We start from the raw sequence: 27,444 nt of genomic DNA on the forward strand, positions 1-27,444 counted from the left end.
CAGGTTTAGTGTAGGAAAGGCCTGCTGCGCCCCATCCATTGTAGCTAATTAGCAAGAGTCAATTGAGCTTGGCAGTTATTCGCTGCCCATCCAGTCTGTGGGTACCTCCACCACAGTGATGCCATGATTCCCCTGGCAGGTCTAAGGCACCACGGGCGAGATCACTGCAGCAGCGTAGTGGGCCCGGGAGCAGGGCTGGGACTGGTGCGACTCACCCAATCCAGGGGGCACACTGCCATTCCAATGACAATTGCATCTGCAGGCAACGCTGCCCCTGCACTCGCCTTCTAGCTCCTCTGTGACGCCATTGGATTATGCCAGCACCGCGGTTCAACGGGCCACCTTCTCCCGCCCTCCAACGCCTCCTGCGAGCACTGTGCGGGGGTCCGGTTCTAGTGGGGCTGAGTGGCGGGGGAGGTGTGTCCAGGGATGGGCTCACAGCTTAGGTTTGCTGTTAGACAAGACAGGGATACTGCGATGTGCCCCAGCTGGGGCTGAGCTGTAGGGAGAGGCAGCCTCCATCCCTAGGCAGGGCCGGGTATCAGCCCACAGAGCTCCCTCGTACGTCACACCACATGGCAGCGGTGCACGAGGGGGAGCTGGTGCACCAGCTTTTCACCTTGCCCCTGCAACTGGGACAGGAACAAACCTGGGCGCCTGGGGAAGGTTCCATCCTCTTCCTGCAGCATGGCCTTTGCTACCCCAGACTATCCAGAATCCTCCGAAACCCCCCACCCCCGGGCTGAGCCACTTGGGAGCGCTAGAGAACCCCAAACTGCCCCTGCCATGAGCAAAATGCATGAAGCCCAAGGCAATTCTTAGCTAGCCTTTAATTTTACCCCAAGTAGGTAGAGCGCCCACCTGATGCTGCAATTGGGCCAGCCAGGACGCCCAGCATGCCTAGGGGACTGTCGGGGGGTCACTCCTGGCTGGGTGGCTGGGGTTCGAAAGGACACAGGCAGGCCAGACTGGGTGGGATAACGGCGGTTTTATTTTCGAGCATGGCATACAGTGATGTGGCAAAATGCGCGTCAAAGAGCAGCTGGTGAAGCAATGGCCAGGAGCGCCTGACGCGGTCTCTGTGAGGAACAAAGGCGTCCCAGCAGGCCAGAGCCACCGGGGCTGGTGTGCCCTGCTTGAGCGGGTTCTCTTTGCTTAGTGGTGAGTAATGGACACAGGCAAGCCAGCCTCAGCTGCACTCGGACGCCTGCGCAGTGGGGTCACACAGCATCGCGGTGATGAGGGTTTGGGACAGTCCACTGGTTCCTCCCAAGGGGTCCGCAATCCATGGGCCCCTTCCCCTGCTGGAGAAGTGGCACACTCTGAATGGAGCCATTCCAGCCCCCTCCCCACCCCGACCCCTGGTGGGACAGCTCCCTGCCCAGCCCCCTCTGAATAACCCAGCTTAAAGGGCCCTCGCCCATGGGACACTGGGGCTGGCCAGTGTGAAAGGGGAGCCCAACGTGCGGAGTGGGTCTGGATGAGCATCCCAGGAAGGAGCCCGGCAGTTAGAGATGGAAAAGCTAATTACTAGGGGGCCCGAGCTAAAGCCCATTGAAGTCACTGGGTGTCTTGGGATAAGCCCTTAACTGCCAGGCTGGGAGCTGCTCCCCAGCGGAGAGCATGCAAGAGCCTACAGTGCTCCGTCCCTGGAGGACATTTCATCTCTGGTTAGTGAGCTAGTTGTGTCCCTGCACGACTGCCTGGCTGCACGTGTACTGGGGGGCCTGCCGTGTCGGAGAGCAATGGCGTTCCACACTGCCCAGCGCTCATCAGTAATCAGTTAGTATTTATCTGACCTACAGCAACTAGTATTTAACCAGTGCTTGCCATGACATGCCCCATGGCCCATTGGGCTTGTGCTGTCCCAAGCGGACAGGCTAAAACACCCCCCATGTCACACCTCCCTTCACTTTCAATAACCTCTGCGGTGCCACGTCTCTCGCTAGCCCTCGCCTCATTGTCCTGGGGCTCTTGTCCTGAACTGCTCCATGCCCCAGTGCGCTGCTCAGCCCTACACGCCCATCACCCCTTCTCAGCACTTGCCCATACCCGCTCTGAACACCTACCTGTCCTCTCTCTCGCCACACACATCCTCCCTGCCGCAACGACCCAGCCTAGGCCCCCTCACGCCCAGCCACGGCGAGCTGTGCTTGCCTTGGCCACGTGATTGTCTCTGTGTGATCGAGTGGGGCCCATCCACTTCACTGGCGCTATGGATCCATCAGCCACAGGGTGTGCAGACGTCACAGGGTCCCACCCAGCGGCTCTTTCTAACCAGTCCTAGCAAACCTGGTAATAATGCATGTGATTTATAGCCAGGTTGGGGGGGGGGGGGGGGGAGTTTGGTTTTGTGCTCCTGGCTTTGTTGCGAGGGTCAGATTCTTGCCTCTCAGTGCTGCAGACTGAAATGCTCTCTGTAGCCCCAGGTTTCAGCATGGGTCAGCAGCGACATGAGCTTCCCCCACAAGTTGTGTCTCTAACCTCTCCTGCATGGGGCCACCGCTAGGAATGAGATGGTTCCCAGGACCTTCAGGGGAGGGCCACCAAATGGCATCAGTAGCAACCCTGTGGGATGAACTGCTGTCCATGAGACGTCTCACTGGGACCCGGAGCCAGTAAACAGTTCTCTCCAGCGGGGAAGACTTTTGGTCTTGCCTGGGTCTCCCCTCACAGCAGTGACCTGGAAGCAATCCCTGGAGACACCCAGCCCCACAGGGATTAGCTGGCTGCTCATGTCCTGGGCACTTTAGCTAATGACCAAAGCCGCGTGCACTGAGAGGGTGCTCCCTCCCTCTCAGCCCATTGGCCCCCCTCAGCAACATGCCCCTCGGCGCAGGGCTTCTGGGCCAGAGCAGAGCTCTGGCTGCCCCCTTGTCCTGTTTCCTGCGAGCAGCCCCGGCGACATGTGCGCCCACATCTCTGCAGCCTGGTGGGGGCGCTAGAGGGCGGAAGGGAGCTGGGGGCGAAATGGGAAGGCGTTGCCATGAAACATAAACTTCTGTGAAATGTTTTTTTTTTTTTTTTGGCTTGTTTAGGGATGAAAAAGTTTTTTAAAAAAGCCTTTTTCAGGGTGTCTTTGCTGGAAAATGAAATGGGATGTTTCCAAAGAAACATATCATTGCCCTGGAGATTGCCCTAGGGAAGGGAGGGGGGGACATTTTTCCTTGAACAAAATTTCACATGAAAAATTCCAACTGGTTCAAAGGGCTTGTGCAGTTGCCCCAACTAACCCCTAGAGGGCTCCACTTTGTGGACTGTCGCCTCCTCCTGGGAAAACATGGGCCGAGGAAGTGGCTGTTCCCTGACGGGGGGGTGCCATGCGCTCCCTGGCTGTCGCTCTCTGTTGGGTTCATTGGTTTCCATGCTCACAGCAGAAGCTGGCTCTTAGCATGTGATTTCACCCCCCCCCCTCCGCCCACGCCATTCCTTTAGTGAAACCAGAGCAGCAGAAATGCCCCCGGGGGGCTCTGGGAGGCCAAGGGGCTGCGGGGTGGCGGGGGGGGGGGGGGGGCGGAGATCTAGACACTCGTGTGCCTGTGCACGGATATGGTAACTCCCCGGGGGAGCTGGGCCCAGCTCGGACGCTTGGGTTCGCAGAGGGAAACCTTTCCTCTGCTTGCTCCCTGCAGAATAGCGTTCCCCTCCCGCCCAGGGTGAGTTTTTGCTCTGGCTGGGGAGGGGTGAAAGGATGCACCCGTCTGGGACATGCCTGAGCGTGGGAGTTGGCCCCGGTGTGGTGCGCCAGGAGCAGGAGCCAGACGACTGTGCTGCCCCGGCGGTTCCCCACAACCCCACCCCGCAGGGCCTGTGAGCAGCACAGGGGGCTGGGAATGGGGAGAGACCCCTGAGCGCAGGCGGGGCCGGGCCGCCCTCCCTGGGCTCACCCGGCATTAAAGCCGGGAGCACTCCTCCCTTGAAAGGTCAGGGCAATAAAACCAGAGGCTGGCCAGCTTATCGGGGCAGCTAGGGTAACACCAGACACCGCTCTGCCAGCCCATGGCTGCGTGCCACCCTGCCAAGCACACAGAGAGCGAGCGAGTGGGGGGACCAGCCCGGGGCGGGCAGGAGGTGCTGGGCTGGCCAGGGAAAAAGCCAAGGGGCTCAGGCGTTGGTTTTCTTTCCCCAAGACACTGTGCGTGGCCGGGGACCATGCCACGGCGGGGGCTTCGTGGAGAAGCTCTGGCTGCTCTGGGAACCTGCAGCAGTGAAATACCGTTGTGCAGCAGGGTCTGCAGTGCAGTCTATCGCTTAGGCCAGTGGGCACATTCAGATGCCCCCAACCTCCCCTCTAGTTTGCAGCAGCCTCTCTCGGAGACTGGCTATCGGCTAACGAGGCTGATGATTCACCCGGTGACTCCCCACAAACGTCGGGCCAGACGTGCTGCCGACGACTCCAGAGCCCCATGGCCAGGTGGGTGGCAGTGCCCGGCCTGGCCCAGTGACACGCTGGCATGCATGCCTGTCTGTGCATCCACCTAGAGCCAGCCTGGAGAGGGCCTTGTACCTTCCCGGGGCCTCCTCCCCAGAGTCCCCTCAGCACGGCTCCGGTGGGCTCCTTTCAGCTCCTCCTCACAGCCAGCCGGAGCGCTGCAGGGCAGGGGGAGTCCTTCCAGGGCAGTGCCCGGGACCCGACGGCTCCATCCATTTTACCCAGCAGGCCACTTGCCAAGAGGGAGCCTCTCTCTCGGGCCCACCTCCAACCCCACCCCCACCCCCGCTGCTTGGGTCTCGGGGTTGTTCACGGCTCAGGCCCCCAGGCAGGGTCCAGGGGAGAGTCGGAGAGGGCGGCCGCACACGCAGCATGGCTCTAAATCGCTGGTGGCTCCACTCAGGCCCCTAGGACAGGCCTCCCCGGCGGCCATTCTCCAGGAGCAGGCTTTAGCTACAGCCAGCTTGGTTGGCGAGGGCACATGGCGCACGGTAGCGGGACGTTGGCGTGGGGAGTAGGCTTTGGTCACAGGAACGCTGACTCCATCATGCCCTGCCTGGGCGCTGTGGATCGGCCTAAGGCACCACCTGCCCCCTGCCGGGGGAACTCCGGCTCCCCTCTGGGATATGAGCTCCAGACTCACCGCGCCTCCCTCGAGCGCAGGGAGCTGCCCTGCCACCAGGGCCCTTCGGCTGTGGGTTGGGAGCCAGGATTTTGCTGTTCTCTCCCCCGAGGCAGCTCCATTCTCTCCCGTCCTCGCCGCCTCGGCTCCGGCAGCCCTGCCCTGCGCTCAAAGAGTGGGACAAGCCCCCAGCTGCCGCAGAGCTCCGGTCCTTGGGCTGCCGGGACTCAGGAAAAGCCAGGCCCTGCAGCAGGGTTTGCAGGAGCAGCCGCTGTGCAGGCTCTTCCCCCTGCCTTTCCCCGGGCCCTCAGGCAGCTGGAAGCAGGCCTGATCCCTGGCCTCCGCAGAGCCCACAAAGGAAACAATGGGATTCAGAGGCAGCAAGCTGGAAAGCCCATGGCTGGCGGCCGCCCAAGCCCCCTCGGGCCACTCGCTGTCTCTCTGCTGGGGATTACGCGGCCGGAAGGACGGTCTCGGGGCTGCCTGCCCGCCGTCTGTGGCCCCCTCGTCCCGGGCAGAACAAAAGCAGCGCCAGGCTCCCTCGTCCCACGGGGCTGAGATGTCATTGCTGGTTCCAGTCCAGCCGGGAGAGCAAAGTCTGGGGAAGCAGAACACGTGCAGGGATGGAGTGAGGGGCTCAGCAGCGGCATTGGCTTGCGGGGGGGTGGAGTCTGGATCCGGCAAAGTTAGCGGGCACCATCCTGTGACTGGCTGTCGCAGGCCAGACTGGCATCTGCTGTCTAAACCCGCAGCAGGTTTGGGGAGAGGTGCTGCGGAGGTGGGGAGAGAGATCATCTCTATCATCTGTCCCCACAGCCCCCAGCATTCTCCCCCCACCGCCGCGTGGCTTGGTCGGCAGGACTGGGTGCCGGTGAGTCTATGCATCAATTCAATGGGCTCCAGGCGTGTCCTTGCTCACGTCACTTGTCTCTTCCTGGCCTAGGAGGTGCAGGGCGCTTCCGAGGGCAGGCGGCCCTGTTTCAGCCGCACGCTCCCGTTCCAGCCCCGGGGGCAGATGTTAAAGCTGCGGATCCCGGGAGACTTGACCCCAGAGTCTTCGGAGTCGATGGACACATCCGAGTCCGTGGGGGACCTGGAGGTGTAATGCTTCACGGGGGACCTCGCTCCCGCAGGGGGCGACTGCACCGGGCGAATGAAGGTCGGGGAGTAGGAACCCAGGCTCCTGGGACTGGTACAAGAAGATGTGTTGGCCGGTAGCACCCCAGCGCTGGCGGGTGGCATGAGAATCCTGTGACCATCCGTCCAGGTGGCTTTTGGAGATGGCACTGGGTTCCTGTAGGTTGGAGAGTGGCTGGCTGTGGTGCCAGGGCTGCTGCCAGCTGTTGCGTTGAGAGCCGGTGCCCCGGTGTTTGCGGGTAATGTGAAGGACCTGTGCCCATCCGTCCTGGCTGCTCGCGGCGACTGCAGTGGGCTGATGTAGGTCGGGGAGTGGCTGCCCAGGGTCCTTGGGCTGATGCAGGATGAGGTGCTGAATTGTGGGGTCCCGGTGCTGGTGTGTCTGTGCCCATCCATCCTCGTGGCTCTCGGCGACTGCGGACTCGGGGAGTGGTTGTCCAGGGCTCTCGGGCTGCTGCATGGAGATGCGCTGGCAGGTGGTGCCCCAGTGCCAGCGGGTGGCGTGAATGGCCTGACGCCGTCTGGCCCCAGGGCTTTGGGGGAGGAGCTCTTCCTCCTGGCAGCATTGATGATGTTCCTGGCGAGCTGGGCCTGCATCTGCCGGCTGGCCTTGGGCTCTGCCTCCTGCCGCAGTGGGGAGAGGGACCTCTCGCTCCATGACGGCGACATGGGAGGAGGGGGGCTCCTCACACTGGCTGCTCGCAGGGCCTCCGCAGGCCTTTCCTGAGGCTCCGGCGTCGGGCTTGCCCACCCCTCGAAGGGGCTCGGGTGGGGCACCAGTCGTGGGGTCCAGGTCAGGGAGGAAGGCAGGGACACTCTTCTTTCCTGCAAGGGGAACACAGAGCACGGCTGAGTGTCAGGCTGACAAGGGATGCCAGGACAAAGAGCCAGTGAGGGACCAGGAGACTGGAGCATTGGACTGGGAGTTGGGGCTCCTGGTGCCATCACTGACTAGCTGCGTGACCGCAGCCAAAGCTTGTGACCTCCCGGGGCCTCTGCTTCACCGCTGGTAGAGTGGATAATAACACCCTCCGCACTGGCAGCTCTGGGAGCAAACTGCTTAATAGCAGGCAAGAGCTTTGAGATCCTCAGATAGCACAGAAGGGCAAACCCTTCCTCTGTCTCCTTCTCCCTTAACCCTGCTCCCTCCCATCAATGGCTGGGGCAGGCTGCTAGATGTGATGGCAGGCCAGGAAGCTCCGCCTTCAAAAGGTGGGACTTCCCAGAGTGAGACCACAAACCTGGCCAATCAGCAACTCCCAGCAAAGCAGGCTGTGTGCCTAAAATACCAGCCTCACCCACTTGACCTCTGCTATCAGAGACAGCACAAACCCTTGGAGACCAGCTCTGCTGTGGCTCTACCCAGCCTCCTTGGAGCACTCCCTATGCTCAGCGTCAGAGGAGGGCTGTGCTGGGGGGAGGCGGCAGCGGGGCATACTGGGTTATGTTAGCACCGTGGGCCCATTTATTCCATCCCGGAGATCGGGAGAAGCAAACCACACGTCCAGGCATTTTTGGCCAAGAACATCCTGCTTTTTTCTGATGCCTCCGTCTGCCCGGCAGGGACTCGGGGTCCGACGCTGCGCCCCTTACTCACGCTGAGTAGCGCTTGCTCTGACCCTCTTGGGACTACTCCCGAGTCAGTGCTACCAGCGTGAGTGAGGGCTGCCACACCAGGGCCTCACTCTGGGAGTGTTCAGTACTTAACGCCTCCCTTCAGCCCCCTCGCCCCTTGATAGCCTGGTGCCCATTAACCACCGCAGTGCTGCATTGCTCCTGTCTCCTGGGGCCCTGCCTAGCTCTCCCTCCTGGTCTCACTCTCTGGAGGAGCGCTGGCTTGGCACATGCCAGGCTGTCTCCAGAGGCATGGCGCCCAATAATGCTCTCAGCATCGTCAGTGCCTGGGGACGGGGGGCTGGCCACTGGGGGTAGCCCCCTCCCTCCTGGCAGCAGGGAATGGAGCAAATGGCTGGAGAGATGCCGTCAAGCCAAGCTAACGGAGAAGGGATGCAGAGGACGAGGCGGGGGGAGGGGGAACAGGACGGCACATCATTAGGTTTCTCTTGTTCCGCTCGCTCCTCCTCCCGTGCCATGCACGCATGCTGCTCAGAAGCATGGAGGCCTCATTGACAAGCGGGTGAGAGCCCTGTCACACAGGCTGGCCAAAGGGAGGTAACGCCAGGCACAGGCAGGCAGGAGCCTAGCAGGCCAGGTCCGAGCGGGGCATAGGTGCCCAAGGAAAGCGACAGTGAGGCAGGGCTGGGGCCTGGAGCACGGTGCGGCTGGGATAATACTGCCTTGGGCCAGTAAAGCAGGAGGAGACAAGAAGCCAGACAAGGGCTTTCTCATGGGTTGACCCTGCTCCTGTTCCCAGTGAGCTCTTGGGTGCCGGGACTGAACTCAGCTCTGGTGACCTCGGCCTCAGCCAAAGCCCAGGAGAGTCCTTCCATTGACGTCAATGGGCCTTGGGTTAGATCCCCTCTGAGCCTCACTTCCTGTTCCTTCTGCAGTGCTGGCTCGCTCTCAGCCCAGCTCACGCCTCCTAATCCCTGCGCCCCGATTCTGTTCCTAGCCCGCGCGCTGCACACGGCAGGGCCAGCACCCCCAGCGCTAGCAGCTCACCATCCGCAGGCATGCTGCATCTGCACAGCAGAGACTGGGCCCCAGGGGACTGGGCTCAAACACCCCCCGGCGGCAGGGACGGTTTAACGTTGGGCTGGGCCATGCGGGATCTAAAGAGGAACCCGTGGGTCTATCTCCCTGCCGGTCCCGCCAACCACCCGAGGCCCTTCCTGCCGCCTTCCGCTGCTACCTCTTGGTCCTGAGTCTTGGCAACACGTAACCTCTGCTGTGCCAAGGACACGCAGCCGCCAGCCCAAGCTCTGCCTCCGACCCTGAAACGGCTCCGGGTTGGACACTCCAGCGGGGAGTGGTTCAATTCCCTTTGCTGGCAACACTCCAGCTCTCTGGAGGTCCCCTCTCCCAGCCCAGGAGCTGCAGAGGGCACCAGGGCATGGGACTAAAATGCCTACCAGGCCCGATGGGACCCAGCTCAGCCACACCCCAGACAGCATTTATCAGCTCACTAGACCAGTGGTGGCAAACTACGGCCCGCGGGCCACATCCGGCCCATGGGACCCTCCTGCCTGGCCCCTCAGCTCCTGCCCCAGGAGGCTAGCCCCCGGCCCCTTCCCTGCTGTCCCCTCTCCCCCGCAGCCTCAGCTCGCTTGCTCCGCTGCCGGCGCAATGCTCTGGGCGGCAGGGCTGTGAGCTCCTGGGGCAGCGCAGCTGCAGAGCCGGGGCCTGACCCAGTGCTAGGAGCTGCTCGGTGGCGTGGCTGGCTCCAGCCGGGCGGCGCAGCTGCCTGTCCTGGTGCTCTGGGCAGTGCAGCTGTAGTGCCGCCAGCCACCAGTGCTCCAGGCAGTGCGGTAAGGGGGCAGGGAGCAGGGGGGGTTGGATAGAGGGCAGGGGAGTTCGGGGTGTGGTCAGGGGATGGGGGTGTGGATAGGGGTCAGGGCGGTCAGAGGGCAGGGAACGGGGGGTTGAATGGGGCAGGAGTCCCCAGGGGCAGTCAGGAAGGAGAGGGTGGGTTGGATGGGGTGGCAGGGGGCAGTCAGGGGTGGGGTTTCTGGGGCCGGTCAGGGGCCAGGGAGAAGGGGTGGTTGGATGGGGCAGGGGTCCTGGGAGGGCCGTCAGGGAACAGTGGGGGTTGGATGGGGCAGAAGTCTGGGGGGGGCATCAGGGGCAAGAAGCGGGGGGGGGGGTCGCTTAGGGGGCAGGGCTGGCCCACACCTGGCTGTTTGGGGAGGCACAGCCTCCCCTAACCGGGCTTCCATACAATTTCCAAAACCCGATGTGGCCCTCAGGCCAAAAAGTTTGCCCGCCCCTGGACTAGACTATCCAACTATCTAGCAGGGAGAAGCTGCTCATGGCACATGGGCGCCCCCTGCAGGTGCAGCCAGGGCTGTCACGCTGGGCCGGTGTGAAGGAGAACGAGGAGGGCAGACTGAAAAGTTTCATCGAGACACACAATAAAAATCCTCCCTCCTCCAAAACCCAACACCCCCCCCCACTCCCAGGTCTGGCCTTGCCAGCCAAGGGGAACTCCGGAGGAGCACGCTGGGGCACACCCTGCCTCTGCACCCAGGCTGGATTTGCAGTGGGCGTGTTCTGTCGAGACAAGGAATTGGGCTGAGCTCTCTCCCCTGCAGCTGACGGTGGGCAGTGTCTTTGGACCACGCCAAGTGGCAACTCTAGGGGAGCCTTACCAGTGACTAATGTAGATATAGCCGTGGTGCTTCTGTGCATGCCCCTGTGCGTGTGCACACGGGCCTGTCTGTGTGTGGGCATAAGGCGGTGAGATTTCAGCAAATGCAGACAGAGCCAAGCCAGCTTTTTTCAAGCTTGCTTGCTAAACTAGCAGGAAAACCTGCGGCAGCCGCCTGGCCTGAGTACATACTCAGGATCCCAGGTAGGACGGCACTCAGCCAGCCAGCCAATGCTGCTGTGGCTTCACCGCTATTCACTCCAAGCTAAGTCACGTATGCCTACAGAATTGCGGCAGGACCTGGCGACTTTTACGTAGCATTCCAGCCAGAAGCAGGGTGGCACAGATTCACCTCGGAGCGATTGCAAGGGACAGCGTTCTGTCACTCCGCCCTGACGTCACTTTCCTCTTGAGGAGAGCTCGTCAGGAAGATCAAATTTCCAAGTAAGTCAGGGAAACATCACAACAGCGAATCAGCCAAGCACCGGAGTGGGGCGTAGCATGGGTGTGCGGGGGTGGTTTTTCGGAGACAGAGACACTGCCCTCTGGCACCCCACTGACTTCACATCCTAACCCGTGTTTACACAGCATCTCTGATTCCAAAGGCTCTCCCAGGGTTTTACACCCGACGGGACAACTCTGCAGCTGGAGTAAATTGACACAACTCAGTTGACTTCAGGGGAGCTTTGCTGATTGACACCAGCTGTACGTGTACAGAGCGAAACGGCGGGGGAAAGCCGAATGTAGTCACTAGGCATGCGGCCGGGCAATGGCCTCACCGGGCCAACTTTTGCCCAAAATGCACGACGAGATGGTTGATTACCTGTCACATCTCTCTGGGCCTATGACATGAGGGTCGCCCTAAATGACTTTCCCTTACACGACCTAATGTGCTTCTCCATACTTAGAGCACCAGCAAAGCCAATACCCAAGAATGGCGGAGCACAAGAGGCCCCTCCCCACCACGCCTGCTGCCACCAGGGGGCTGATGATGGAGGAGGAGGAGGGAGTGGGAACAGATAAGCTCCTTGGGGCAGGGCCAATCTTTTGATTAATTATCTGTACAGCACCTACCACAATGGAGTCCTGGCCCAGGGCTGGAGGTTCTAGACACTCCCACCATACAAATCATAAATAATAACCCTGAAGGTACAAGCCAGGCCTGTTAGTTTTGCTACGCAGCGTGTCGAGCTCCAAGAGGAAAGAGCAGAACCAGACTAGAGATCTGTGCGTGTATTCAGAGCCAGTAAAGGAAACGGACGCAGAGGAATTAAAAGCACAGTCGAAAGTAACCTTGTTAACATGGAAAAAGTGGAGAGACCAAGTGAGCTACAAAACCTTTACTAGCGTTCTGCCCTGGGTTAATTCAGCAGCTGGGATGGTAGCTACGTTTCCAATACAAATGCTCAAAAGTGCAGGGAAGGCACCGAACTGGTGAGCGCTTCCTCTCTGCCCGGTTCCTTGCTCTGGAACGCCCCTTCAGATGCATTTGTTCCAGGATGTGCTGTGAGTCACTGGCCCATCCCTTCCCCGGGAAGAGCCCACCCACCTGTCCAACTTGACACTGCCAAACCCATGATCTAACTAGGAAATGAGGCTTGTCCAGGTGCTGCAGAAGCTAAGGGCCTAGTCTAGCTGGCAAGCGTGTCTGGGCTTCCTCGGGTCACGGTTCTGGCTAGTGAGCCTGGAAATCAACCTAGGAACAACCTCTCCTTCTGCAGGCTCAGAGCAGCTCCAGTGATGACAGTGGGGGTTACCCGCATCCTGTAGCAGAACAGGCCTCCTGTGTCTCCCTGGCACAATCTAGCCAGGGAGTTGCCATGCACTGTACTGTAGCTATCCTGTCACTGCATAGCAGTAAACCCCTCCCCAAAGGCTGGGCCAAGGGGCCAGGCCCTGCAGCCATCGCTCAGCCCTAGAGCGGGGAGAAGAGTGAATCACATTCTCCACCCTACAGTCAAAGATTTCGTGAAACTCACTGAATAAATTATTTGACGAGTATTGTTTGACCATCTCTACCTGGATCAACGCCCTGTGAGCCCAATGGGGGTTTGACCTGAGTAAAGACTGCAGGATGAGCCTCTTCCCCTGGAAATACCCAGCTCTTCCACGACAGCCAGTAAACACCCAGCTATCCCATGAGATTAACCCTGTAATTGTCCCGCTCTTCCACGACACCTGGTAAATACCCAGCTATCCCATGAGATTAACCCTGTAATTGTCCCGCTATTCCATGACACCTGGTAAATACCAGCTATCCCATGAGATTAACCCTGTAATTGTCCCGCTCTTCCACGACACCTGGTAAATACCCAGCTATCCCATGAGATTAACCCTGTAATTGTCCCGCTCTTCCACGACACCTGGTAAATACCAGCTATCCCATGAGATTAACCCTGTAATTGTCCTGCTATTCCATGACACCTGGTAAATACCCAGCTATCCCATGAGAATAACCCTGTAATTGTCCCGCTATTCCATGACACCTGGTAAATACCCAGCTATCCCATGAGAATAACCCTGTAATTGTCCCGCTATTCCATGACACCTGGTAAATACCAGCTATCCCATGAGATTAACCCTGTAATTGTCCCGCTCTTCCACGACACCTGGTAAATACCCAGCTATCCCATGAGATTAACCCTGTAATTGTCCCGCTCTTCCACGACACCTGGTAAATACCCAGCTATCCCATGAGATTAACCCTGTAATTGTCCCGCTATTCCACGACACCTGGTAAATACCCAGCTATCCCATGAGATTAACCCTGTAATTGTCCCGCTCTTCCACGACACCTGGTAAATACCCAGCTATCCCATGAGATTAACCCTGTAATTGTCCCGCTCTTCCACGACACCTGGTAAATACCAGCTATCCCATGAGATTAACCCTGTAATTGTCCCGCTCTTCCACGACACCTGGTAAATACCAGCTATCCCATGAGATTAACCCTGTAATTGTCCCGCTCTTCCACGACACCTGGTAAATACCAGCTATCCCATGAGAATAACCCTGTAATTGTCCCGCTCTTCCACGACACCTGGTAAATACCAGCTATCCCATGAGAATAACCCTGTAATTGTCCCGCTATTCCATGACACCTGGTAAATACCAGCTATCCCATGAGATTAACCCTGTAATTGTCCTGCTATTCCATGACACCTGGTAAATACCAGCTATCCCATGAGATTAACCCTGTAATTGTCCCGCTATTCCATGACACCTGGTAAATACCAGCTATCCCATGAGATTAACCCTGTAATTGTCCCGCTCTTCCACGACACTTGGTAAATACTCAGCTATCCCATGAGATTAACCCTGTAATTGTCCTGCTCTTCCACGACACTTGGTAAATACTCAGCTATCAGATCGAGATTTACCCTGTAAATGCCCTGCTGCCATACGGTAACTATTGTTCCATCCCATAAGTACCTGACCTACTAACACCCTGCTACTCCACGGGCACTTGCCTCATATGTAAATCTGTTTCCATAGCCTAGCATTCACCTTGTCACTTCTGGCTGTGCCTCGCCATGGCCCTCACCAGTGAAATGGCAGGTAGGAGGTACAGTGAGCAGTACTGGCACTTCCCATGGACTGTAAGTAACACATCATTGTTTTGCTTGGATGGTAACGTTTCATTACCCTGTCTGCTCCTGATGTTGATTCCCTGTCAGTAACTGTTTCACCAGCGTCCCTGCCCGGGAATGCTGACTGGAGCGTGTCACTCCTTCCACCCTGGCCTGGCAAAACAAGGTGTCAGCCAGGCTAGTGGGATCAGAGAGACCAGGCAGATTAGACTGTAGCATTGGGGGTACCAGCATAAATAGTGCCCTAGCTGTGGGAATTTTGCATGATTCATTTTACTAGCAAATCACCTAACAGAACCTGGCTGTAAATTGCGCTGCATGCCACAGACACACTATAAAGGGCTAGGTGTCGGTTTAACTGGAGACCTTTCCTCCAGCTGCTTTTTAACAGAACAATTCCTGGCACCGTTCGACGGAGCTGTCTGGTTCCTTATCCCTGAAGGTTATGTTGCAGGTAGCCTGCTTTCCCCTGTAGCAGTCTCTCCTGCTGTGCCTGGCTGTAAAGGTCCTGTCCCACTGTGTGTGGGAATAAACCTCTTGCAGACTAGGTGTCCGCGAAAGGGCTTTTCCTCTTGCATTCTAATATATGAAGCAGTATCCTGCAAACTGCAGAGCGTTACATTCCAATGCGAGTGGAGAGTGCTTCCGACATTTGCAAACCTGAATCCCTACATTAAACCTGATATTTATGCAACTAAATCTAAGGAATAAAAGAGACCTGATTTTCAGAACTCGGGCTGGTCAGAAATTCGCTGGCCAAACTGGTTTTCAGTGGAAAATCGGGGCTTCAATTCAATGAAATTCTTCCCCATCAGTGTCTTCTTTCAGCAGAAAACGTAGAGGAAAACTGCTTTTTTCCAACTTTCCCAGAAATTTTCCCCAAATCCCCCTTCCATTTTCTGACCACTTCTACTCAGCCCCGCCATCTCCCATTGACTGCAGTGGGACCTGTGGGGGCTCAGCACCTCTGCAAATCAGACCACCTTGATTTAGGTGCCTCCATAGGGATTGAGGTGCCTACAAATCCACTTTGGTTGGAACATTTTGGCTTAAGCAAATCCATTGCAATGTCAGGTTTCGATCCCTAGTTAACCACGCTCTTGGCCAGCTGAGGAAAGCCAGTGACACCCATTTGAACCCTGTTCCTGGAGTCTCGTTAAGCTGCACTGATGCCTGGGAGACCCACTGAGGATGAATACAAGACCCGGTGTGTGAACGCACAAGCTATTCCAGAACAGAAGGGTAACGCAGCCCAAAATGCACTTGGTTTGCTGATTTGAGGAGTGCGGGTCAGTGTGACTAGTGCACGAGTGTCTGTCCTGCAGGGGCTAGGTTCTGCTCCCAACTCCGCTGACTTCCCCTGACACCCGAGAGGACCATCAGGCCCAAAGCTTTAATAGCATATAAAAAACCCACCCTGCAGTATCAGCTGGGACGTGCTACTTGGCACTAAGCTATCCCTGGGGCAGGCCTCTCCCAGCTGCTGTGCCATCTTTAACAAGAAAGCACTGCGCACTCCCCTACACACCCCAGCTGGCTAGTGCAGAGGGGCACCAGGACCAGTGCCCCCCCTCCTCTGCCCCTAGTGCATTGACCCTGCAGAGTCCCAAGGGAGTATGAAGTGGGTGAAGCCCCCTTTCTCGTACACCCAATATCTGATGCTAATTCTTTGCTGGGAAGGGAGCTAAAGGCCAGGCGGAGACTAGCAAGGTTCTCCTGTCATCCCAGTGCTGCAGGCTCTCCCTGTGCTCTGGGGGGACCTCGAGTGATGCTGTTAAACTAAGGCAAAGAACAGAAGAAAACAGGAGAAACATAAGGAACAGAAGACAGGAGACAGAAACAGACGCTGGATGGAAATGCCACCGCCCCCTTCTGGGAAGCCCTTTGGAAAGGTGCGCATGACAGAGTCAGTGGAGAGGAGAGGCCGCAGCTGAATGGCCCGTGAAGTTGCAGAGAGGACACGCAAAAGGCTTTGCAAAGCGGAGGTGGAAATTCAGAAGGCGAGAAGAAGGGTTGATGCTCCATAGCGTTGCCAGACAAGGGAAAAGAAAAGGCACCAGAGTTCCTGCTGTTTCAGTGAAGGTTCTAGTAATGATCTTCTAAGGTCTGCACACTTGGGCTCTTATTAAACTCAGAGGTTGCACTACATGCATACGCTGCTTCTCTCTCCCTCCAGAACCCAGTCTGCAAAACTGTCCAGCTCTCATTACACAGACGCGGCTGGGCTGGCTCAACAAGCAGCTAGCTCTCTCTGTAGGCTTTAGGCTACACGGCACTCCTCCTCCCCCGGCCAGGCCCTGCATCAGATACAGCCCAGACTCTGCTGCTCTCGCTCAGTTCAACATCCTCAGGACCATACTGAGCCAACAGCTGGCAGAGGAGGGCTGGCTACAGAAGGGCACGTTCTTTGCATTCAAAACCTCCAGCTATTGGCTGGTTAATTTGGGTTTGTTTGGTTTTCTGCACATCAATCACCAGTTAGATATGATCGCGGCCAGTTGAGGAACCCCTAAAACACGCATTTTAACCCCATTACTTGAAGTAAAAAGAAGGTTTCCACACCTGGGGTTCAATCCCTGCATTCCTGGTGGAATAAGACGGTCTCGGAGCTTGGAAGACTCCTTTGGCTCTTGGTGACAAAACTCTGGAAGGGGATGCAAAGGGAGCTTCCGGTGGGGCACTTGTTCTGATGTCTTGGGCAATAAGCACAGTCCCAGAGGATGGAGAAAGAGGAGCATATGTTGGCCTGCTTGAACTTGACAGAGCAGGAGAATGAAAAACAGGGGAAGGTGTCAAGGGAGACGTTGGGCACGAGGTATGTCTCGTGTAAGAATGAGAGTCAGGAAACGCGGGTTGTGGCGGTGGTGCCCCTCTTGGCAAAGACCTCACCGGTTCTTTAGCTGGGGACAGGATGAACAAAGATGACTGGAGCTGGTACGGCTGCTGCTTTGAGATTTCCAGCTCCTGTCGGGAAATCTCACTCTCCGTGACGTTGCTGTTGTACAAAGATGCTGGGGGAGTTTTTGATGACCTGGCTGGACTCTTGGGCGGGTGTTTGAAGACCATGGGTGTTACATGAATATTGGAAGCATACTTCCAGGATGGAGGCAGAGACATGGTGGGAGAAGGTGACCTGGCCAAGCCAGGGTGTGCCGGGGACTCGATGACATACTTCTCCATCCTTGACTGCCTTCTGGCAAACAGTTCAGCTCCTTTTCCTTTGGCTTCGGTTAGGTTTTGACTGGGTTTCATTTGAGGCTTAGGCTGTATGCTTGGGGACTTCAGGCATGAAGACCACTCTGGGGCATTGTCTGCAGAATCCAGGTGAAGCCCACCTTTCAGTGCATTCTGATGCAGGAAGTTGGAAGCTTCTGCCCCAAGGGCAAATGGTTCTTCCTCTTGGACTGGTTCTCCTTGCTCCTTCTGCTTCCTCCTTACATCTGCATTCTGCACTAAGTTCAAAAGATCTGGGTTTGGAGCCACCTTTGGCTTTTCAACAAAGGTGAACATGGATTTTTTAGTTGTTCTCCGGGCCACGGACTCCTCTAGTATTCCTGTTTTATGCAAGGGCGTTGATCTGCTTTCTCCATGGTGAGGCCCTTGCAGAATGAGAGGCTTCTGTTCCGCACTAGGATACAAGGCTGAATACGCAGGAGGCGACCTGACCCTAGATACTGGAGGGGGACTGAACAAGGTCTCTGCATAGGTGGGGGGTGGAGGAAGTTCTACCCCAGGACTTTTCTCCGTTGGTTGGCTTGTTGTAGCTGATGATTGAGTCCCAAATGGTCTTGCTGTTCTGTTCTTCACCGGCATGGGTTTAGCCAAAGTGAGGTGAACTTCGTAATATTGTTTATTGGGCCCCCCATTGCACTCTTTGCTGGTAACCGGAACAACCGTTTCTTTGTCGGTAACCGGAACAGCCGTCTCTTTGTCGGTAGCCGGAACAGCCGTCTCTTTGTCAATCACGGGCACATTCTGCTCTTTGTTGAGAACTTCTCCATTCTGCTCCTTGTCGATAACTGGGGCCGTCTGCTCCTTGATGAGAACTGGCGTGTTGTTCTCGCTGTCAATCACCGGTGCGTGTCCATGCTCATTGACGCTAGGTTCGTGCACTCCGTTGGTTGATGCCACCTTTATGTTCTCCTTTAAGTAGACAGTTAGAGGGACCTGCTCTATGTCTCCACTAGGAGACTCCTTGAGGGATGGCCCTGGGATTGTTTGGAGAAGCATCTCCTCCTCACGTTTGACTTCATTCTTTGGCGGGGACTGTGTTTTCTCTAGGCAGGTGGTTTCCTCATATTCTTCCATGTTGCCCTTAAGGATCTGCAGTCCAGGGTCTTCCGTGCAGAGTAATTCTTTCAGTTCTTTGCTGCTTTCTAAAGTCTGTCTCAAATGCAGCAATTTCCCATGGTTTGGGATACTCTGCTGAAGAGCTCTCAGGCTGCCTCTTGTAGCTGCTTCCTCGCCACGTTTTCTGGTGCTTGCCAAAGTGAACTCATTCACCCTCTGCTTGCGCTTGTTGAAGAGCAGCACACCTTTGGAGTTTGAGCTGGGTGGGTTCGTTAGCTGGGCTGCGATCTTCTGGCTCCTGGCTTTAGCCTCTTTCAGCTCCTTCTCGGAGAGACTGGCACTCCTGGAAAGATCTGGAAGGAGAAAACAAAGAGAGGACAGTATGAACAAGGAGGGATCAAGGAGCCTGAAGAATGCAAAACTCCATTTATCTCTGCTTATTTACTCATACTTACACACACACACACACACACACACCTCCTCTCTGCTCACGTTGGACAGGACAAATCCTGCATTTGAATCGCTTTCCCTACTGCTGTGAGTCTCTAAAAATGAGTGCGCGAAAGCCCAGTGCAGCTGCCAACAAAACAATAAAGCAGCGGTGCGGCTGGCAAGAACTCAACACACATCACAGCAAGAGGCTTTGAGCAAATCAGTGACAAAATCCCCCCTGCCTCGTAGTTTAGGAACAAGAGGGTGGCAGGGGGAAGTTGACCAAACATGCTCCTCTGTAGGTAGGTGTGGAGTATAATGGGGATCACGCTGCAGGGCCAATAAACAAAGGGGGAGGAGGGATAGCTCAGTGGTTTGAGCATTGGTCTGCTAACCCCCGGGTTGTGAGTTCAATCCTTGAGGGGGCCACTTAGGGATCTGGGGCAAAAATCAGTACTTGGTCCTGCTAGTGAAGGCAGGGGGCTGGACTCAATGACCTTTCAGGGTCCCTTCCAGTTCTAGGAGATAGGATATCTCCATATATTATTATTATTATATTATAAAGGGCTGTGGTGCCAATCCTGGAAGATGATGGAATTTAGGAGAATTAGTCTTCCAAAAAAAGGGAGATCTAGGTGGCCCCTCGGGTGACTGACAGCTGCAGATTGCATCCTTGGATAGCCGTGGGATAGGGGACTGAAAGGGGGGTGTTGCAAGACTTTCCATTGTAGCACGGAAAGTTAAATCCCTTGCACTGCAACTCAAGAAGTATCTCTTGGGGAGGGGTGGATATTGAGACTCTTCCGGAGCATCAGAGATCCTCCTTCTCTCCCCATCTTGTGATGACTGTATTTCCAGCTGGGGAGCATGGGATAGGACTCTGTCTAGATCCTGTCCATGATGCTCCTACATTTGCAAGCAGGGTAGCTGCAGAGCAGGGGGTGCACCCAATGGGGTGAGGTGCATCCAACCCCTGCCAGCCTGTGATCCACCTAGTATAATGGAACCTACTGGCATGATGCCTCCCATTGCCCTGCAACCCCCTCAAACACAAGGTTTCCGAACACTGATGAGAAATGGGATTTTGAACAGAACACGGGTTGGAGCCACTGTTGCAAGGCAAGGCTGTGCTGTGAGATTACGCGGATTTGCAGTAACGTTCAGGGATAGAGATTAGACTGATAGCCGACAGTCCAGTGCAGCAGGCTCTGTGGGGAGACAGAGTGTGGGGCCGGGGCCGGGGTGGCTTGTCTTCTCCACCACACGGGAAGTGGCAGGGACAGGAGATTTCCCCATGGCAGCCCCCACTTCACCACTGGTCTGAGCTACGCAGCATCTTCCAGGATCTGAACCCAGGGGCAGGTGGCTGCTCCAGCATCAGGAGGGTCCGTAGGGCCGTTCCTTTCACAGAGAGGGGCACACTCAGAGAGAGGAACAAGCCCTGGAATGTCTTAGGTCACAGGCCTGAGCACCCTCAACTCCCATTGAGTTGAGAGATCCCAAGATGGCACCCAGCTGTCTGCAGCCCTGAGAGGTTCACCATCGCTGTGCAGCCCTTTCAAACCTGGAGTCCTTTCTTGCTGTGTGTGAATTTGTTCCTCAGCATCACAGCCTCCGCTCGCTTCAACTAGGACTTTGCCTCAACACCGCAACAGGAGGCAGCCTGTACTGGGTGACTGCTCTACCCATACTCTAGAGATGAGAAATCAACGCGAGCCTCCGTCCCCCGAGATTAACATGCAGGAGAAGCTCTAGAGGTTTGGTCCAGGGCAGCACAAAAAGCCTGGATGCTTCTTGGCACCCCACTGGCTTAGAGACGGGACTGGCAGTTTAACCCGGGCCGGATTTCTTGGATGCTTTCCAGCATTCCCTGGTTCCACTGGATCCTGCAAGAACAGCCGCTCTCGGGCTGTTACGACAATTCCACTTCTGGCCCCGGCTAAAAGCAGGAAGCGCCTGAGTTGGGTGGGGAGTCAGTTTATAAAAGATTCTCCAAAGTTTTGCCAACCCTGGAAAACTTCAGTTCAGGCACCGGGCACCGTTTCACCCATCCCTGCTCTCGACCCCGTGCCAATGCATCGCTGGGGGCTAGCATCTGAGAGATGGGGGGTGGGGAACTGCATTGGTTATACATTGCAGTGGAGCTGACAGTCAGGGAACTAGATCTATACCAGACGTCCATAGTGAGTGGGTTTAATGTAATCAAAACAAGCAGACAGGAATTGGAACGGAAGCCTTCTGATCGCGTTATGGTAAGTCTACCCCTGGCTGCAGCAGTCTGGCAGCTCCCGTGACTTTCCACGCCTGTATGTAGAAAGAAGCGAGCTCTTGTTCACGTGAACCTACTCGGGAGAGCACATCTCGCTGCCTTCTAAGACCATGCATTGCCTTGGAGAAGACAGAAAAGTCCCAATTCCTTCGCTCCTTGCAACATAACAGCGATTTTGAAACACAAACAACAAAGACAACCACTGGGAGGTTGGGTCCCTGTCTTCTTTCGAGTGTGTTTGTCGAGCTTTGCTTTCTGGTTGCAGTGACTGTATTGGAAAGGAATTTATTGAAAGACTTCAAAAGGTTTCAGGTTGCAGTTCATTTGGTTTCAACCTCCCTGCACAAACATGCTCAGAGCAGGAAGTTGGCCGGCTCTGAACTATCTCACAGACTCCCCTCGCTCTTTAGCCTGTCCAAGCGTCGGCTAACCACAATGCATGCAGCAGGTATAAAGTTAGGAAAATAAACCCTGCCTTTAGCTGGAAATGTCACAGCATCACCCGTGGGTAACCCCTAGGGCGGCTGACGAACCTTGTTGCTGCAATGTTTGGTTTGGTTTCAAGGCAACACGAGATGGCAGCATCCGACAGGAAAACTGTATATGTTTTGGCCTCAAGCAGTGGTTCAAGCTAATTAACCCACCGGCTTCCTAGAATAGCACCCACTTAGCATTCCATGGAAGTGCTGAAGACATGCCAATTGCGTGACTCTTAACCCACCGAAAATCCATTCATGGGCCTCTGGGCTCTTCAAATGTTGGACAAAAGGCTGGATATGGGTCAGAACAAAAGCTGTTAGCGAAGTCCCAAAGGATGTGGAATGACATGGAATGCATTTTCTCTGGGTGAGCAATTTCCTAGGAAGGAGTGTTCTGAATCTCCCACGATTTAACCCAGCTGATTAGAGGAAACATCAGAAACAAAGCCCAGTCATAAAAAGTTTACAGCCGAATGGACGACATTCCTACTCTGGATAGCGGGGCTGGATGCTGCAGAGCGTCTGGCTGGCCAAAGACTATTCCCAACTCAGAGTCCCATCCCACACTGGGATCAAAATCACGCTAGCCACAATTAGGGCTATACCAAGGTCCTAGCACAGTTCCCATGGAGAGGGAATTTCTTCAGCCAAAATATGCTACCGACCACCATCCTTGTCAGGGAAACCATGCTAGGAACTGCTGCAACTGTATGCAATCACATGACCATGGCAGCGGTTCTTACTGTTCCGATCCCAGCACGGATCCCAAAGGCTCAGAGCTGAGTCAACCTTTGTGTAGCCACTGGTTCCTCCTGCTTTCGGAGCCTCCCTCCTTACAGGGGGGAATCCGAGGTGTCGGGGCAGCAGCGTCAGGGGTGTCTAGCGCAGAGGGATCCCAGAATGGGCCGGGTGGATGGCAAGAGGAGAGACAGCGGAATGTAAACAGAGGGAGAATGAAAGATGGAGGAAAAAAGAGACTGATGGAGGGAAGGGGGTGGAAGGAGGAATGGGGCGGAGGGCCAGGAAGGGATGTGGCTGCTTCCGAAGGCACCTACCACCACCCTGGGGTTTGAAAAAGACAGACGGGCCCAGCCCATGAAGTTCAGAGCGGGAGCTGCCCTTCTCCGAAGCTTGAGGGAGTTTGATCTCGGGGCTGGTTTGGGCCCATCTCAGCCATGCGAGGGAACGGTGCCCGCCTCCAATGTGACCAGCGCTTACACGCATGTGGGCACAAGTTCCTGTCTTGCTAGGGCATGACATGACACCCTGCTCCCCCTTGTGGGCCTGGCCCGGTGAACTTGGAACCCTCCTATCTCCCTGCAGGAGACAACTCCCAGACAGCAGCAGGAGGAGGAGCTGAGAACCCGTCTCTGATATCAGCTTGCCTGGTAACCACCCCCTGCCTGGAAACCAGGGTCAGTGGGTATCTGAGAGGCAGTGCCTGTCTAGATGAAACATGTAGCTAATGCCAGCTGACAGCCGGGCTCCACTTCCCTGCGCTGGTTCTGCTCCCGTTCCCTCTCCCCATCAGATGGGGTAGCCAGCTGGAGAGGCACCAGCAGCCACAAACTCCAATCCAGATGACTAAGGGATGGGCCATCCCAACAGCTGGGGTTTTTTTTTGCTTGGTATCCGAGGCTTCCAGCACAGGGAACGGTCACAGGTTCCACTCTGCCTCCCTACCCACATCAATCTGAGAAATTTAGCAGCGGAGGGGTGCTGGTCCCAGAAAAGACACCACTCCCTCATCGCCCGGCGAGGGATGCTGAAGGAGTGGCAGGAATGGGCCTATTTGGGTGGGGCAGGCTGGAGCAGAGGAGAATCGATCAGACGGCACGCCAGGGTGAGCAGGGCAAGCACGTCTCCCGTTTCCACGGGTAAGAAGCCAATCGCCTGCAGGGTGCAGGAATCTTTCCAACCCTAACAATTGCCTTCCTCCCATCACTGCCCACTGCTGGAGGTCATCATACCATGGGTCTGCTCCAGCCTGGCCATTCCTGTGTTCTCGGGAAATTACAGATCATTACTGTAACATCCCAGAGGGAAGTAAGTCCTGCAGACCGAGGCTGGGTCCCCGCCAATGTGTCACACTTTTATTAGCCCCCTTGCAACCACGGGTGGCCACCAAGCTCCAGCTGAGGGGACGGGAGGGGAATTCCCTACAGGCTGTGGGACCTGGCATGGGTCAACACTACTGAGAGCACAAGGAGACTCTCTCTCTCTCCCCTCCCTTGATCTCATGCATCTCCCGGACGCACCCAGGGAGCTAATGGCAGAGCTGGGGCAGCACAAAACACAAGAGCGTCTGGAGTGACGTTGCACATTCAATGGCTGTTGGCTTTGTCGGTGCTGTTCGCACCTGTTCACCTCTCCTTGGTCGGTCCCTCTGCCAGTGCACCTTACTCCTGACCACCTGCCTCTCCTGCTAGCCCTGCCCCGCCCCCAAGCTCTGCCAACACGTGGTAATCCTACCAACAGTACAACACCACCTGCAATTCCAGTCCTGGGCCACCATGCCGAACGGGCAGCAAGCTCTTCGGGGCTAGGGCCATCCTCTCCTATATGTTTGTACAGCCCCTGGCACAGTGGGGTCTCGAGCTACCGCAATACAAACATTCAACAATAATAATAGCAGGGCTGGACTGGGATTCTGTGCTGTGCCTGGAGCGCCGTGAATGGGACTGGGATTCTGTGCTGTGCCGGGAGCGCCGTGAATGAGGGGCTAGCCAATGAGGCCGTGAATGAGGGGCTAGCCAATGAGGCCGTGAATGAGGGGCTAGCCAATTCTGCTTTGTGGCCTAGCTCAGGATTGCAGCTGAGATCTCCAAAGGTGAAAGGAAGGTGTAGCCCCACCCACTGGCTCCCAAGTCTCCAATCTCCTTAGATATTAGAAGAGCAGCCAGCACTCACTCAGCGTTGCAAGATCCCTGTTTGGGGAGGCATCTAACTACCACTCACTGGAGAGCGCCGTACCCACCTTGCTGAGCTCTGCCCATGGACTGGTGGTTTATTCCCAGCCCTCAGCGTCTGCCTCCAGCAGGGAAAGGAGCGTTTCCGATCACATTGGAGTGATTTCAGGCGCGACAGTGTGTCACACGAAGCAGAGGGGTTCGCCATAAGCGTGCCAGGACAGAGCCACGAGCCAGTCCTTGCCGGGAGTCCCATAGGCATCTCTGTTTGATCTGGAGGCAGATGAAGGCTGACAAACGCGGCCTTGAACCAAAGCTCCACAACTCCCAAAAGCCACAGGACGTGCTCTGATCTCTCCTCAGAGGTTATTCTGAGGAATCCATGGTAACCACCCAGCAGCGCTGGCTAACGGAGGGAGTGGGCGCATGCATTGCATGCCGCTACCAACCCAGCGCCCCCAATTCAGGAAAGCACTTAGGCACGTGCTTAAGTCGATGCTACATGTTTAAAGCTCAGGGCACACTTGAGTGCTTCAGGCTCAGAGAGCAGGGCTGGTACTTTGGGGCAGCTCAGAAATCTCACATGCAAAGGGCTAAACATCTCCTTCTCTCTCATCCTTTGCAACTAGAGACCAGCAGCCCCCAGGGACAGGGGTCTGCCATGCTTTAGGGGGTGCACATAACCCACAATGGGCAACTGTCAGTGCCAAAGCCCGTGCTCTGCTACTTAAGTCACTCAGCTGGGCTACTCTGGGCATGTGCTTGGAAGTCTATTGCCCGTGCTTGGTTATCAGCCCTAAGCCACGTCCCCAGCCTGCCATAGCCCCCTGGCAGGTGGCCGTGTTGCCCCATTATAACTAAAGGGAGGGGTTTGAAAATGAGTGTAAAAGCTGGTGATGCAGGGGGCTCCGCATGGGGGGAGGGGGGGGGGGAAAATGAGGGGATTTCCATTGGCTCTCCTCTTCCAATCTGTGCCCCCTGGCTAAGTGAGAGCCTGTGTCATAGGGGCTAGACTGAGCCTTCTGGCTCAGCCCTGAGGAAGGGGTGGTGTGTGGCTGCGCACCCCAGGAGAGACACAACCCTCCCCTGTGTTACTTCACCCCTTTCAGCGACACCCTACCCCCGCACTGGGCACCCAGCTAGCTATGGAGACCAGCAAACGGGGGGGTGAGGGGGTGGGAAGAGAGTCAAGGCTTCTCCCACCCCCTGCCCTCTCTCTGCCCACGTGCCCAAATTGGAGAGTGTTAGGTGAGCAGGCCTGCTCTCCCCTCTGCAGCCAGAGCCACACGGGAAGCAGCTGTTCCTTGGGCCAGCCGAGAGTAAGGGGAACCCTCGCTCCCCTTTCATTCACGGTGCCGCTGAGCGGGCCTGGGGACAATCTAGCCATAAATCAGCAGCAACTTACTATCATAGCTGAACAGATTTTGACCTATAGAGAATGTGTGTGTGTGTGTGTGTGTGTGTGTGTGTGTGTGTGTGTGTGTGTGTGCGTGTGTGCGTGTGTGTGCAAGAGTGTAAGGGAGTTCCGTGTGTGCATGTAGGAGGAGTGTAAGGGAGGGAAAGACAGAGAGAGTATGTGTAGGCGTGTAAGGGAGTTCCATGTGTGCATGTAGGAGGAGTGTAAGGGAGGGAAAGACACAGAGAGTGTATGTGTAGGCGTGTAAGGGAGTTCCATGCCTGTACGTGTGTGTGCCGTAGGAGTGTAAGTGAGGGAGTGTGTAGGAGTGTGAGGGAGTTCTGTGTGCATGCATGTGTGCATGTAGGAGAAGTATAAGGGAGGGAGGATGTGTGTGTGTGTGTGTGTGTGTGTGTGTGTGTGTGTGTGTGTAGGAGTGTAAGGGAGTCCCATGTGTGTATCTGTCTGTGCCTGCAGTAGGAGGAGTGTAAGGGAGGGAGGGAGGGAGGGAGAGAGTGTGTGTGTGTGTGTGTGTGTGTGTGTGTGTGGCCGGCAAGGATGCTCTGGGCTGTTGCTGACACTGAGTCCAGCTTCTCTGCTCATGTCTGAAGTTAACTCCCAGTCGTTTCATGTGTTTTTCATTTTCTTGCCGTCTGTGCTGGTTGGGACCCTTCCAGGCTATTTTAAGCCGTGGTTCAGAGCGTAAGCCTACCAGCGAAGGAAGGGCTGCATTACTGATCCAACCCTTTCAGCGAGCTCAAGGTAAGAAGACAGAGAGCTCCAGCGGGGAACGCTGGTCTGAGCTGGGAACTTCCTTTTCACCCCACACAAACCTGCCCCTCGCCGCAGCGTGAACTGGCTCGTGGAGACGCAGACAGGCCGGCCGAGGCCTCGTTTCCTAGCAGGAGTTGTTCAACCCCCTGCTGAGCTCAGCAGCCCCGGCACAGCGAAGCCGAGCTAGGGGCACGGGAACGGCTGACACCTCCCCGCTGGGAGCGGAACGCGCGAGAGATTGAGCTTATTCCTGTATTATTTATAGACCGTCTCTGAAATAAACAAAGCCTCGAAACGACGGCAGTGCGCTGGGCTCTGCCTCGGTTAACACACGCTCCTAAAGTGCTCAGCCCTCCTGCCTTGGTCCGTCCTGTTTTCTGTTATAACCCCTGCTGCATCTTGTCTTCATTCAGGGCTCCATGAGCAGCCCAGGAGATGGAAATCAGTGGGACTCCTCGAGGCACAAGGTACTATTCCATGACTAAGGAATCAGATACGCCTCCTCTCTGCGTGTACAGCACCCAGCGCTAGGGGGCCCTGATCCCGGGGTCTGTTACTGCTGACCAGCCTGCCGGTGAACGCACTTCTAGGCCTTATCACCAACACACAGTGTAAAGCCTTTAGTCATCCATCTTTGGCTTATATCCCATTAAGGCAAATTAGTTCTGCCAACTCGTCCTTGTTCTCCAACACCACATTCAGGACAGGGCAGGGCGCCGTCGGGGGAACTCCCTGCCTCAGGATGTCTGTCTGACTCCCTGCGTGGCTGCTTTCCAAAGCCATTGTAAACCGTTCCTGTGAGGTCAGCGATTCCATGAGCGTCGAATTCTCCCAGTTCTCATCTCGC

At 56.3% G+C, this 27,444-nt stretch overlaps 1 protein-coding gene and 1 long non-coding RNA gene across 5 annotated transcripts in view; both read right to left on the bottom strand.

Annotated features, from left to right (window-relative positions):
* Positions 1–3,501: 3,501 nt before the first annotated feature.
* Positions 3,502–27,444, bottom strand: part of SYNPO (synaptopodin) — a 60,041-nt gene continuing 36,098 nt past the window's right edge. For all 4 annotated transcript variants that reach the window (XM_054037177.1, XM_054037180.1, XM_054037178.1 and 1 more), the window contains 2 exons: positions 16,611–18,691; positions 3,502–7,016 (listed from right to left, as the gene is read on the bottom strand). In XM_054037177.1, the coding sequence (XP_053893152.1) occupies positions 5,994–7,016; positions 16,611–18,691 (3,104 nt within the window). In that variant the 3' untranslated portion in view covers positions 3,502–5,993. The remainder of the gene's footprint in view (positions 7,017–16,610; positions 18,692–27,444) is intronic.
* On the bottom strand, positions 11,784–15,347 carry LOC128841779 (uncharacterized). Its single transcript, XR_008445917.1, has 2 exons — positions 12,760–15,347; positions 11,784–12,698 (listed from the first exon to the last, which is right to left on the bottom strand). It is a non-coding gene; the product is annotated as an uncharacterized LOC128841779 (long non-coding RNA).

This window comes from Malaclemys terrapin, chromosome 8 (genome assembly GCF_027887155.1).
Source record: "Malaclemys terrapin pileata isolate rMalTer1 chromosome 8, rMalTer1.hap1, whole genome shotgun sequence".
NCBI classification, from domain to species: Eukaryota; Metazoa; Chordata; order Testudines; family Emydidae; genus Malaclemys; species Malaclemys terrapin.